This window comes from Camelina sativa, chromosome 10 (genome assembly GCF_000633955.1).
Source record: "Camelina sativa cultivar DH55 chromosome 10, Cs, whole genome shotgun sequence".
In the NCBI taxonomy this organism is placed as follows: Eukaryota; Viridiplantae; Streptophyta; class Magnoliopsida; order Brassicales; family Brassicaceae; genus Camelina; species Camelina sativa.
This window is the reverse complement of record NC_025694.1, coordinates 15,740,160-15,754,689: the sequence shown is the minus strand read 5'-3', so window position 1 is coordinate 15,754,689 and position 14,530 is coordinate 15,740,160. Positions and strand designations below refer to the sequence as shown.

Here is a 14,530-nt window from a genome sequence, read left to right as displayed (position 1 = left end):
AAAGGTGAAGAAATAGCGTACAGATACTTTGTTGCAAAATATGGCAATGAGGCTCTGGTTAGATGGGTTAACGACCAGAGTGAAACCGGTTTACCTTACGACCTACTGATCGAAAGCCGAGGTGGTAAGAAAGAGTACGTGGAGGTGAAAGCAACGGTGTCGACGCGGAAAGACTATTTCAACTTGACAGTGAGAGAATGGCAATTTGCAAATGAGAAAGGGGATGGTTACATAATTGCTCATGTTTTGTTAGGCAACAGTAATGCAATCCTCACACAGCATAGAAACCCGGTCAAGTTATGCCAAGAAGGTCATCTCCGGTTATTGATTCTCATGCCAAACCAGCGAAACGAGGTCAACGTTTCATTTTAAAAACCCAGTCAATCGCTCTCTCTTGTTAATTAGATTAGATTCTTGGCATTGTACAATATTATACTTTTTAATTATTTTTAATTTAAATTCTTTCAGACAGAGATGGGTAATTTAGCAGAATCAAACCAAACCAAACTAGATGTTCTTCACCAAAGTTGTTGGCAAAACAAAAAAAAAATAGTCCTTGCCGTAACCAAATGGAGTAATGGACTTAGCTCAATTTAAAAGCGAAGTAAACCCGATTTGTTCATTAACTATCAATTAAATGAGGAAGATAATTAATTTTTTAAGTAATCTAGTATTGATTACCTTGTTCCAAAAATGGCTTCACCTAACTACTATTATTCTCTAACTATTACCTTGTTCCAAAAAAATCAGTCACCCAATTATACTCCGCCTAATTTTACATATCCTTCTTAAATAATATTACAAATATATAACAATTTTTTTTGTTATTTAGACATTGAGATCGAGAGTTTGTGATGTTTTACCATAAGTTATGTTAAAAATTTAATCAGAATCATAAATCTTAAAAATATGTTTTCATGTGTTTACCATAATTTTGAATTCAAGACTATATTTTTATATTCTATTTGGTGTTTTTTAATAAATAGGGGCAAAACTATACATATTTCAAATATTTTCTATTTTATTTTATTATTAATTTAATAAATAACCTTAAAAATATTTTCTGATTGAGTCTTTCAATTTTTTCGCTAGGGGTCAGATCTACCCCAGATGTCTAACTAGTGCCTAGCAATTTTTTGAACAAGGGATAGTTATGTATTATTTGATTATTTATTTTTCTGAATAATAATTGTTTTCTTAAGTTTGGTGTGATCAGGGTTTTTATCTTGTTTTTTAATTGTGAATTTTCTTTTTAGGTATTTATCTAATTTTCCTTCATGCTCATTATTAGTCTGAATTAATTATTGTTTTGGGTTTTTATCAGAACTAAAACCAAACCAAGTTCTATTAAAATTAATTATTCAGTGATATATATATATATATATAAGAATCACAAAAGATAGTTTGCTTCCTTCATGAAAATGTGAAGAGAAAGATGGAAAGATAAGAGATACGAGTGCACTTAATAAAGAAACCAAACCAAGATGAGAGATTGTAGATTTATTTGACTATATCTTAATTAGTACATGTTCACTTTCTCGGGAACAAGCTTGAGATGCTGCGCCTTGTGCATAGCGAGACCAGTCATGACATCCATGTTGATCTCGTCTGGTTTCATCCCATTAGGAAGTCTAAAGTTATAATTAAGAAGAAGGTTCGCGTAAGGAACCTCAAGCATCGCCGCACCAAGACGCATTCCGGGGCACATTCTCCGGCCTGACCCAAACGGTATGAACTCGTAGTCCGTGCCTTTGAAGTCAACATCCTTCTCAAAAAACCTCTCGGGCCTGAACTCGTCAGGGTTCGGTCCCCACTCCTTCTCGTCACGTGACACAGCCCACGCGTTGACGTTAACGGTAGTCCCAGCCGGGACGTCGTAACCCGCGATCTTGGTGTCTTGAATGCATGCACGAGGGATAAGGAGAGGTATGACCGGTTCGATCCTTAGGGTTTCTTTAACTAAGGCCTTGAAGTAAGGAAGGTTCTTGACATCATCTTCGTTAACGAACGTTGAACCTTTCTCTCTCATATATTCTCTCACTTCTGCTTGAGCTTTCTTCAATACTTGAGGGTACTTCATTAGATACGTCATCCCCCACACAACCGCCGCAGCTGCGGTATCTGTTCCCGCCACTATGATATCCTTTTGGAACGAAAGAACCAAAAGAAGAGTAAATCACACGCAAATGATTGCTTGTAGGGCAAGCAAAGGTTAAAAGCATAGATAAGAAGAGATGTTATACTTACCATGATCACGGCTTTGACATTATCAATAGTGAACTCAGAAGCCAAAGGTTGTGCTTCGTAAATCCCCATCAAGAGATCGATCATGCTCTCGGTTTCGGGCTTGGCCCTTTTGGGATCAAGCGTCTCATTGACAACCTCTTGAAGATAAAGGTCTGCTCTATCAAAACATTCTTTCAGATAAGCTGTGAGGCCTGACAAATTATCAAGAAAGCCGCAATAGGGAAAAAAATCTGCAAAAAATATCTTCCCCAAAACGCTCTGAGTCCCATAGAGAATACTGATGAACCTCTTCATCTCTTCCCCCTCTTCGTTGTACTTCTTCCCGAACGCTTGTCTACACACAACCGAGTTCGTGAAGGTCAACATAAGCTCGCTTATATCGACCGCTTCGGATTTTTCCGCGGCCTTATCGATCTTATAAATCATCCTCCTAGCCTCTTCCTCCCGGACGTGCTTAAAGGTGGCCACACGTGCAGGTGAGAATACATGGTTCATCCCCATCTTCCTCATCTCTCGGTAATACGGTGTGTAGTGGTTCAATGCCATGTCACGCCGGCCGTAGGATATGAACTCATGGCCATGGTGCTGAGGTCGGTTGGCGAAGTTGACATCTTGCGTCTTGAGAAGCTCTTTAGCTAGTTCAGCCGACGATATCACCATCATTGTTCTGCTTCCTATCTTGTATGACAAGATTGGCCCGTATTTTTTGGCCCATCTAGCGAAAAAGCGTTGTGGGTTAAGCTTCTCAAGCTGGTGGAGGTTTCCGATCACCGGAAGCGGCGATGGGCCTGGAGGCAGCTTGTACCGTTTGGTATTCGGTTTTTGGTAAAGAAAGAAGAGAAGAACCGCGGCAAGAGCCACCAGGCCTATTATAATATCTTCCATTATTAGTTTATATTGAGTATTACATTGAACAGCACAGCCCAATATATATGATTATATAGACTACGTTATTCTTCTCTTAACCACGCAAAACCAAATACTTTAACCGAAAACGAATTTATTTTTATCAAATGGTAACTCTCTTATACACCTACTTACGAAACCTCACGTGTTAGAATTTAAAAACACCTTCACCTACCCATCGTCCCTCTAAATATCGTATATGCTTTTGTGGTTTTCATGCAGTCACGCTCATTTGATTGTTTTTCTATATTTTGTAATTTACACAAAAATTTTATCTGTCACTTCGTTCACTGATTGGTCTAACGAACTCAGGATCTACTTACTTAGACCGGAACTACATACACAATCCAGTTCATCATACCCAATTTTAGTAAACCTATTATGGGGAAAAAATCAGAAGATGTCATAAATAGCCAAAACCCCGCATACGGGCAAAACATCAACATGTACCACTGCCATTAAATTAAACCAATGAATTTTCACTTTTTCATTATATAAATCAGCTCGCCTTTTGTCAATAATTACAAGTTTTGGTTACTCAAATTCCATAGACAATATAATAAACTAAAATATCCAAAAAGCATGCAGGTTTGTTCTATAAATAATTAATCTAATAAAGATACAAATTATTTGACCGAAGATTAATAAATAATAATTAAGAAGATTGAATAAATCAAAGTGAAATAACAATTTAGAGAGTCGAATAAATGGATCAAAATAACGAAACTACCAAAACCAATTGTCAACTATATAGCTACTAAAATATATATATAAAAAAAAAACACGGGACATTTTTCTGTAAATAGTTAATCTAATAAAGATACAACATTGGATACAAATTCTTTGACTGAATTGTAATAAGTAATAACTAAGAATGTTGAACAAATCAAAGTTAGATAACAATTTAGAGAGTTGAATTGTTATCTAACACTCTAAATTTTTATTCAACTCCCTAAACTTTTACAGAAATAATGTCCGTGTTTTTTGATATATTTTAGTAGCTATATAGTTGACAATTATAACAACAAATATTATGACTTGGAATTAGTTTCGTTATTTTGATCCATTTATTCAACTCTCTAAACTAGTATCCATCCACCTTTGATTCATTCAACCTTCTTATTTATTATTTATTTTTCCGGTGTTGTTTTACGTATAGACAATATACACTTTGAGGGCAATTCGTGTATCTATACTCGACATTCAACAAATTAATCTTGCATACATAAGAACATTAAAATTACACGTTTCGTCAATCGCAATTATCAACTGGATAAAATATATTTATCAACCCGTAATTTACAGATGAGTTTATATAAATATTACTGGTTGTGCCATAAGTAGGATTTTTAAAAAAATATAAATATAGAAACATATGTACCTTAATCCGAATGGGTTGGTCTAGTTTGTAATAACGCTCCGTTGAGCTCAATCCAACAAATTGGCATTCTCAAAATTTCAGTCCCAGCGGTGTCCAATCCATTCACTCTACTCGGTCATGAGTTTCATTCAATTGAGTGATTTATCTGTTTTTGTAGAAAACTCTTTATCGTGATGCATGTTCTTCACCTTTATAATTCGGATCAGTGAAAAGAAAACATAGCTGTCGTGGCCATAAAAAAAAAATAACATTAATAAAAAAAAATTAGGTGGTGCAAGGTATATAAATATTTTGTTTCCAGAAATTAGTTGTAAAGGTTAAAAACGTAAGATGTTGCTATTATTAAGCAGAACGATTTGTTTTGTGATATTATACGAGTAACAAAAGTAGCAAAACGAATGACTTGACTGCTTTTAGAATGTAAACAAGAATTATTAGATTTTTACTAAATTCTCAAAACGTAAGATGCGACTGCTTTTAGAATGTAAACGAGAATTATTAGATTTACTAAATTTAAGGACCTCTCAACTAGTTCCATGCAATAGTTGGAATCAGAAGTTGTGTGGCATTTGTCGTTTTACGTGCGGGGTAATTTTAAAAAGATGAAATTTTCTCACAACATCAAATCAAGAACCAAAATCGTACCAAACTTTAAAAGTTTACAAGAACATGTTTGTAATTAGAATAAACTTTTCAAATGAAATCTCGGAAATACGTTTCGTTTCCCTCTTACAAAAAAAAAAAAGAAAAGATAGAAATGGAGAATTTTAGATGGCGCTTATGGCTCAAGTAAGCTTTTACCGGACCGGGCCATTGCTGATGGATGAAACTTTGCATACACCTGCAGATGTAGTGAAGGGCACATCTTTGTAGCAAGCAACTAGATTCTCATTTGTGTGTAGATCCACCGCGAGTGTCTCAAATATTTTCTTCTTTGGGTTTAAGAGATCGTCTGGCTCGCCTTCAAACCCGGGAAATGTAACTCGCTCACCAATAATTGCAGATTCAGGGGGCTCAACTAACTCCACCTGAAAGGTTTCCAGCAAAAACAATTTGTTATAAAACCGAAATGAAACAAGCGGAACTACAGACAGGTCAGAGAGACTCTTGCGCATTCTACCTTGCTGCCATCACTACTGGAAGCTGCAAGAACCATTGCTTGCGACACAATATCCCTCATCTTCGCCGGCTTCAAGTTGCAAAGAACACAAACCATACGGTTCTGTCCAGAAACAATATTAGATCAACTGGATTTTAGAAAGGAATAGATAGTGAAATTGGGATGAAAACATATGACAGGTTGATTGAACAAACCTGCATTTCCTCAAGATGTATATAGTTGACCAGTCCACTAACCACAGTGCGGATTTCACCTCCCCCAACATCAATTTCTTCCACATACAATGCATCTGCCCTAGGATGTCTCTCAGCCTTCAAAATTTTACCAACTCGGATATCAAGTCTTGCCATAGTTACTTCACGATCAGTAGCCGGTTGAGGTTTGGGTTTTCCTCCGCTTTTTGATGATGATGCTTTTTGTTTCTTGGCATCTGGGAATAAACAGCATTTCAGTCTGTAGTAAGCTCAGGATCTCTAGCAATTAAAAGCCTAAAGAATGTAAAACAGGATTTTGATAATAACAATAGAGAACCTGAAAGTTTTGTTTTATTAAGTTGATCTGTCAAGTTTGCTGCTTCATCCCTAGCACGTCTATCAGCCTGACTTCCAGCAAACTTTTCTCTGTACTGTTGCACTTCTTCGTCAACCTGTGATCATATCATTTAGATATAATTCATATGCTACATGGCGTTTTATAACATACAACAAGGCCGGCTTTCTATGGATAAAATCAGAGAGCTACATACCAACTCCTTGAACAAAGGTTGAGGGGTGCCTATCCTGTGGCTGGGAGGTAGAATCTCCCATGGTCTACTTGCTAGTAATACCTCCCCCCTCTCATCGGAGAGAGAAAAATGTGGAGGCAAATTTAGTTGTTTAAATACCTACAAAATGCAATAGACAGCACTAATCACGTTTGGCTTTCTATTACAACTAAATAGAAACAATTTTACCCAAACTTTCAATCAAACTGACCTCACAAGAAAAGGATGGTATGAAAGGTTCTAACAATTGAGCAATAAGGTGTACTAAACCAGCAGCAGTTCTTATAACAATTGCACAAGAAGGTTTATCGTCCTTGTAGAGTTTCCAGAATTGGTTTGCCTACAGATAACAGCATAGTTAGTTAGACTGAATAGCCAGCAAAGCTAATAGATAGTTTGTTAATGAGAATAGAATTACTTGTAAGTAAAAGTTCCCTTCATTTGAAATCAGCATGGCAGTTTTCAGGCCCTGCTTGAGCTTAACCTGCATCAAATGAAAAGGGCATTTATTAAGAACCTAAACAAACATGCACAGAAAGTCAGATAGCCATAACAGGCCAAAGTTTATAACAATATTTCTCACCTTTTCCATGGCTTCAACATACTCTGCCACCAACTTTTCAACCTTTTCAGCCAGTGATATTGTTAAAGGATGAGACTCAGCACCAGGAGCATCAGGAATGACAGACCCATAACCTTCACATCAATTCAAACATGCAATAGTGAGGCGGTAGACACATCAAAGAGAGATATGAAAAAGACTTGCCCTAGTCGTCAAGAGCATCACAAAGCAGGTAACCAGAACTCTAGCTAATTTTTCATGCCTTTTCTTCTAACTGTTTCAAAGAGACTTTAATACTTTATGCTATCCCACAACCTCATGCTCAGTTTGTCTTTTTGGGAAGGCCAAATGCAAGATTTGACAATCCTCTAGAATGTATGAACAGATATACATATACATATATATGGGCATTTGATCTTTAGATATGTTTCTATGATCAGTTGATCAATCCATGTCCATACAAGTTTACAAAGAGAGGAAATCTTATCAGAGAGCGTTACATTAGCTTAGCAGAATAATAATAACGACGCTTGCAAGCCAAATGCACCTTTCTATCATTTTAGACTACCAAGTTTGTTCTAAAAAGAAACTGAACCTTCAATCCCATAATCACAAGCTAACATTTGACAACAAACTGATCCCCCACGGTTCAAGTATCTCTCACTTGCACACCAACTGGCTGGTCTTTAATAAAAGAATACACATCCCATATACTAAATTGGATGTCAAACTAAAAACTCAAATCAGCTAACACCTATTACTTAAATATGAAAAGATAACCAACCTGAACTTTCCGGCTTTGCTATGAAACTCAGAACTCGATTAACAAAGTTGCCTAGGTTGCTTAACAACTCGCCATTCAGTTTTGCTTGCAAATCTTTCCATGAAAATGATGTGTCAGACACCTAGATGGCACGATCCCCAGAATCAATCAGTGTTACTGAAATTTACACACTTGCTAAGCATGCCTATGATGAAAGAAGAAAAAATGTTTCAATTTCGTAGCAGCAATCAGTTACCTCAGGCCTGTTGGTCAGCAAGTAGTATCTCCATACTTCAACAGGTATATTTGTATCTTTTACATCATTACCAAACACTCCAACACCTTTACTCTTGGAGAACTTTCCTGAAAACCCATACAAAAACATGTCCTTGTTTTCTATAAATAGCAGAAAAAGCAAAGCAAACAAAAACAATTTTTAAATAAAATCACTCAGCTAAGTCCCCAAGGAAGCCATGGTGAAACATCAACTGACCATCTTCATAGTTTAAATATTCGGTCACACTGATTGTCTTCATCAGTGTCCAATTTTCCCCGGTTCCAAGCTGCGTAGAGGGAAACATCACCTGCATAACAATAAATTAGGGGAAACTATCAAATTAACAAAAGATAAACCGTTCTTAAGCAGACCTTGAGCACAGCTTCAGAAAAGACGAAAACCAAACAGACTTTTGATGTTCTAATTTATTGAAAAAAATAAGATGAAGAAAAGAGTAAATAATTAAAGCCATTGGAACAAGAAACTGGCGGTAAACAAATTTCTGAAATGTAATATACTCACAGTGTGAAATGGCACATTGTCTTTCCCCATAAACTGATAAAGCTCCACATTCTCAGGATTCTTCCACCACTTCTCCCATTCAGATGTGTAGCATGACGTTATTGAGACGTATCCAATAGGAGCATCAAACCAAACATAGAAGACCTATAACCATGATTTGAATTAGTAGTTGATGTTTAAATGTTTATGAAATTGGCTGGAAATGAGGCTCCTACTTTCTCCTTATATTTCTCATGTGGGACAGGTACTCCCCATTTAAGATCCCTTGTAATGCATCTCTGTCTAAGCCCATCCCTAAGCCATGCATTTGTTGTTTGAATAGCATTTTGACTCCAAGATCCAGCAACAGATGTCTCCTTAATATACTCTTCCAACTTATCTTTCAGCAACGGAAGCTCAATAAACAGGTGGTCTGTGTCGCGAATTCGGGGTGTATTTTGACAGACCTGTTTGAGGGATAAATCATTAGTATCCGCAATAAAAGACCATAGTCTTGTGCCTCTATAGAAAGCCAAAATCAACAAACACAGTGGCCTGAACTGTGAAATCTGTGAACCAAAGTATCAAGATAGGAAGAAAAACAAAGCATGCTCTGGAGAAACAAAATCACCAACCATTACCAGTGATTTATATTATAACCATATGTAATACATATGTATCACTTATTAACTGATGCAACTGCGTCTCATGTTTCAACATCTAAATTAACAAGATATCTCTAAAATAGAAAAAATTTCACACCTAAGATCATCTTTATAACCACAGGAAAAAAAAATAGCAGCTGTTTGTGAATGAAAATTTCAACTGACGTGCTGAAGCATGCAATTTTCCCACAAAACATAGCAAATGCAGTGCTATAAACAGTATAAAACAACACAAATACAATCCCTTGATGGGATGATGCCATGAAGAAGAAAAGTATAGCCAACCTTGCACTTCGGATCTTTAAGTTCAGTAGGATCCAGGAGTTTTCCACAATTTTCGCACTGATCTCCACGAGCAGAACCATAATTGCACCCGTCAAACGGACAAGAACCCTCAACAAGCCGGTCAGCTAAGAACTTCTTGCATGTATCGCAATAAAGCTGAAAATACAATGGGCCACAAAGACATGAGAGTTAAAAACCCCACAAATTGAGTGGTGTAAATCCTTCTACTTAAGAAGAGCATATGTCTGCTTTTGTAATCAAATAAGGCTAAGTGGTATTTGAGTAAAAGCATTCACCTGCTTCATGGTGTTCTCAGAAAGCCACTTGTTTTCCCACAACTTCTTGAAAATTGCTTGGCACACTTCAGTCTGTTCTGGAGTTGAAGTTCGCCCAAACTTGTCAAAACTTATATCAAACCAGTCATAAACTTCATTATGAATGGCATGGTACCTAAATTCACAACAACAACAACAACAAATGATGCTACAGTCCAAAATTCTCCAGCAAAAATATCTGAAAGGTTCTCTCAAAAACAAATCCTGAAAATCTGTGGAAACTTGCGTATATTTCTCTCTTGATTAAGTTGAACAAGGATAAACTATTAAGATTCAGAATTCTTGTCAATATCGCAAATCCACTGATAAAAAAATATTTCAAGACACGTCTAAATCCCATAAACCATCATTACAGACGAAGTCTATCAAATTTTAGAAAATGAAGATACATTACTTGTCACAGATTTCCTTGGGGGTGCAATTCTCCTCCAAAGCTTTGGTCTCAGTTGCAGTCCCATATTCATCAGTCCCACATATGTATATCGCATTATAGCCACGGAGACGACAGTATCTAGCATACACATCAGCGCTCAGAACACCTGCAAGAAAACAACACACACACAAAGCATTGCATAAACCCCAGAAAGAAACATCCAAATAGCCACCCATACTCACTCAACAACAACAACAACAAAAAAAACTCAATCCGAAAACTCGGTCCACACATTATTAACAATTCCATTATATTTGAAATGTAAAACTAGAATCGGATGATTTCGAGGCTAAATTGATTTCTATATCTGAACAAAGCATCTGGTTCTAAAACAAACACACACGACTACACGCAAATCGGAGAAGGAGAAGACATAAATTGCACACAGATAAAGAGAGTAGAGATTCAAATTACATCCAATGATGTTTCCGAGATGAGGAACGTTGTTGACGTAAGGAAGAGCACTGGTGATTAGTATATTTCTCTTTCCAGGGATTGGTAACTTGGGGACGTCGCTCTTTCCGCCGTCTTCCATGGCGAAAGCAACAAGACCACAAAGCTAATTAGGGTTTTTCGTGAAGAGTCGGAGGCAGGAGAAAGACAGAATCAGAGAGGCTGAGAAAGAGACGCAAAGCTCTTTAGCATAAAACCTAAGTAACGGCGGCCACAGATAGATCCGGTTCATTTCAGACCGGTTTTGATACATTGCATTTTAATTGATCTTACTGGTATAAAATTAAACCGGAATCCAAATACAGCTTTTCAGTAGTTTAGTGATTTATTTATCTCACATTACAAAATTTGTGAAACCTCTAAAGTAAAGTAACAAACATATTGATTTAGTACATACTGTACTCAAGTTACAACAACATTTTTAGTCTAATAATAAAAAAAAAAATAATAATAATAATAATAGAAACATATTGTTGCACTTCTGTATAGCTTGTTACTTTTTAAATATCTCCTCTCGAGAGAGTTCGTTTGTATTTTCGAATTGGTTAATCTCTTGAATGATATTTTGAAGTTTGATGTGAATAAAAAAAAAGTATACCGTTGATGAAAATACTGAAGTAGAGAACCTACAATTAAATCTATACAAAAAAGAGTTTGAAACTGGCTTCAGAATTATATATATGCATGGAGCGTGTTTGTAATAATATAGAATTCGAAAGCAAAATAGATTATTCTCATCGGCGTGTATATAAAAGTGTAATATTTACAATGTGTATTTCCCTCCTTAAACTAAGAGAGTGTAAACATCTTTTTTGAGAAGTGACAGTGAAGAAGAAAGCTTCGTCGCATGGTAGACTTAAACCTCCGGTTGGATGATCAAAACCGAACTCTTCTTCTGCTTTCCTAAGCAAAGCTTGGAAAGATGGCTTGTTCAAGAAACAAACCGGAACAAGATATCTCTTCTTCTTCAGATTTTCTCCAACATACACAGCGAAGAACCCTTTGGGTGTTGATGATGATTCCATAGTAAAAGACCGGCGAATGATTTGCTTGGTATCAAATAAACTTCTCAAGAATGCCATTTCTACTATTAGAAACCAAAAAGAAGCTTTGAACTAATTGCTGAACTTAAGATAAATTGATCTTGTTTGATGAGAGAAGCTGTTTGGTTTAATTATGAGCCAAAGGGAAATGTGGGTCTATATATATTGGTGGAGTTAGAAAGGTTTTATTGAAATTAAAGAAAAAAAAAACGTATGTCTCTATGAATTGTGAGTGTGACCTACAAGGACATGGTTTTGACAAATAGATTATATAAAGCAATTTCGATTTTAGGAAGACGTAGTTTAATTAATGTTGGGGTGTTGAGATGAAGTATGTGTCCTACATGCATGTGACTAATGGCTACATTAATTCTGTCTTCAGCTGCTAATGTCAAGACACCCGATATTTTATTGACTTGACGGATCAATTGTACACATTAAATTAACTAAGAACATTAATATTGTTTTTTTGTTTTTCATGTTAATCATTAACATTGTTATTGTTAATAACGGTAATAGAACTTATTGTTTATCTTTGTTGTAATATTGAATTTTTAATGTTGGCTTTTACATCTTCCAAGTAACTAATGTATGAGTAGTGAACTTATTGACGTAAACGTTGCACACGAACTCCTAAGCACATTTTGTGTTCCGTATATGTTATCTGATTCATATCTAGTCTGAAATCAAGATACCCGATCGTAGCGCAAGTACGTGCGTATCAAAATACTCGTAGTATCCATATATACCTAAGTACCTAACTACCAAAATATTATTTACAAGCAAACGTGAACATTATTCATATGCTATCCGATTCGTATCTAGTCTGAATCAATTCAAGACCCTCGAATATCGTGAGATCGTATAACAAGTAGACATCAAAATACTCGTAGTTTTCACTATACTTGAGTTTAAGCATTTTCAAGTCTCAAAATATTCCCGATTCAAAATATCTGAAAACCCCAAAATATCTATCTAAGAGACAAAAAGAAATACGATGATTTTCCTTTTCACCAAAACAGGTCGGGCCAAAGTACGTACGGTTCTCTGATATTTTATTTGTTTCGGCACTAGTCTCATCCTAGACCCCTTTTTTTAGTTCTGTCGAGAGGTACTCAAAGAAGATTTAAAGTGGTACTTAGGCGAGTGTCCTGAATTAACGATAGCCCCAAAAGAGTGAAAGAAGAAGATCACATGGAAAAAAAGAGTAGAAGAGTCGTGGAAGTTTGTTTAGTTAGGAAAGTCAATTTTGGTTTCACATAAAAATTAAATATTTCGACCAAACTCTCATGTCCCCATCTTCACTTGTCTGCTTCTTCAATCACAACGGAAGATCATCACCAGAACACAAGTGCCCTTTATTATTAGGTCTTTTGTCCGGTCTATTGTTTGGAATATGGCATTAACAAAAAAAAAACTTCTTTATAAGACAAAATCATGTGCCATTTTATCTACAACTCACTAAACTAACCTCTCACATTTTTTTTCTAGGCATACACATTTTGAAGCTATGGCTATTTGGGCTTTTCTTTTATTTGTTAACTGTTCTTCTCATGATCAAATCTCTTTAGAGATTGCTAGGTTGCTAAAGGTCACATTACAGTATACATCGATGATCGATGAAAGCTAGAGACACAAAAAAAGAGATAATGTGGTTACATCGTTCTTCGTCTCAATATCTCCCAAAGTGAAGAAAAATGGTGAAGCTNCTGAATCAATTCAAGACCCTCGAATATCGTGAGATCGTATAACAAGTAGACATCAAAATACTCGTAGTTTTCACTATACTTGAGTTTAAGCATTTTCAAGTCTCAAAATATTCCCGATTCAAAATATCTGAAAACCCCAAAATATCTATCTAAGAGACAAAAAGAAATACGATGATTTTCCTTTTCACCAAAACAGGTCGGGCCAAAGTACGTACGGTTCTCTGATATTTTATTTGTTTCGGCACTAGTCTCATCCTAGACCCCTTTTTTTAGTTCTGTCGAGAGGTACTCAAAGAAGATTTAAAGTGGTACTTAGGCGAGTGTCCTGAATTAACGATAGCCCCAAAAGAGTGAAAGAAGAAGATCACATGGAAAAAAAGAGTAGAAGAGTCGTGGAAGTTTGTTTAGTTAGGAAAGTCAATTTTGGTTTCACATAAAAATTAAATATTTCGACCAAACTCTCATGTCCCCATCTTCACTTGTCTGCTTCTTCAATCACAACGGAAGATCATCACCAGAACACAAGTGCCCTTTATTATTAGGTCTTTTGTCCGGTCTATTGTTTGGAATATGGCATTAACAAAAAAAAAACTTCTTTATAAGACAAAATCATGTGCCATTTTATCTACAACTCACTAAACTAACCTCTCACATTTTTTTTCTAGGCATACACATTTTGAAGCTATGGCTATTTGGGCTTTTCTTTTATTTGTTAACTGTTCTTCTCATGATCAAATCTCTTTAGAGATTGCTAGGTTGCTAAAGGTCACATTACAGTATACATCGATGATCGATGAAAGCTAGAGACACAAAAAAAGAGATAATGTGGTTACATCGTTCTTCGTCTCAATATCTCCCAAAGTGAAGAAAAATGGTGAAGCTGTGATCTTTAATTATGTGTTTAAAACTTCCTTTATATATGAGAAACAAGACATAAAATAAAATGAAATAACATGAAGCAATCAATCAGCACCCTAACAAATCATTCACTAAACATTCCCTTCTCCAAAAAAACATCATACCCTTTAAACCCAATTGCTATGTTTTCTTACTTTCCACCCACACAAAAAAAAAAAAAAAAAAAAAA

General features: G+C 35.9%; 4 protein-coding genes across 4 annotated transcripts in view; 1 reads left to right on the top strand and 3 right to left on the bottom strand.

Moving 5' to 3' along the window:
* LOC104720419 overlaps nt 1-372 on the top strand; it is a 15,800-nt gene extending 15,428 nt beyond the window's left edge. Inside the window, exon 14 of the mRNA XM_010438323.2 lies at nt 63-372. Coding sequence (XP_010436625.2) covers nt 63-372 — 310 coding nt within the window. The remainder of the gene's footprint in view (nt 1-62) is intronic.
* LOC104719080 (cytochrome P450 83A1) lies at nt 1,389-3,223 on the bottom strand. Its single transcript, XM_010436924.2, has 2 exons — nt 2,248-3,223; nt 1,389-2,143 (listed from the first exon to the last, which is right to left on the bottom strand). The coding sequence occupies exons 1-2, from the start codon at nt 3,130-3,132 to the stop codon at nt 1,520-1,522; spliced, it is 1,509 nt and encodes a 502-aa protein (XP_010435226.1). The 5' UTR covers nt 3,133-3,223; the 3' UTR covers nt 1,389-1,519.
* On the bottom strand, nt 5,158-10,870 carry LOC104719079 (methionine--tRNA ligase, cytoplasmic-like). Its single transcript, XM_010436923.2, has 17 exons — nt 10,653-10,870; nt 10,200-10,344; nt 9,767-9,920; nt 9,471-9,626; nt 8,757-8,987; nt 8,542-8,685; nt 8,236-8,326; nt 7,999-8,105; nt 7,764-7,884; nt 7,001-7,113; nt 6,836-6,901; nt 6,629-6,757; nt 6,400-6,537; nt 6,186-6,300; nt 5,849-6,084; nt 5,655-5,756; nt 5,158-5,562 (listed from the first exon to the last, which is right to left on the bottom strand). The coding sequence occupies exons 1-17, from the start codon at nt 10,771-10,773 to the stop codon at nt 5,332-5,334; spliced, it is 2,400 nt and encodes a 799-aa protein (XP_010435225.1). The 5' UTR covers nt 10,774-10,870; the 3' UTR covers nt 5,158-5,331.
* LOC109126984 (auxin-responsive protein SAUR15-like) lies at nt 11,416-11,848 on the bottom strand. The gene has a single exon (XM_019231012.1). It carries the CDS (start codon nt 11,771-11,773, stop codon nt 11,426-11,428), a length of 348 nt encoding a protein of 115 aa, XP_019086557.1. The 5' UTR covers nt 11,774-11,848; the 3' UTR covers nt 11,416-11,425.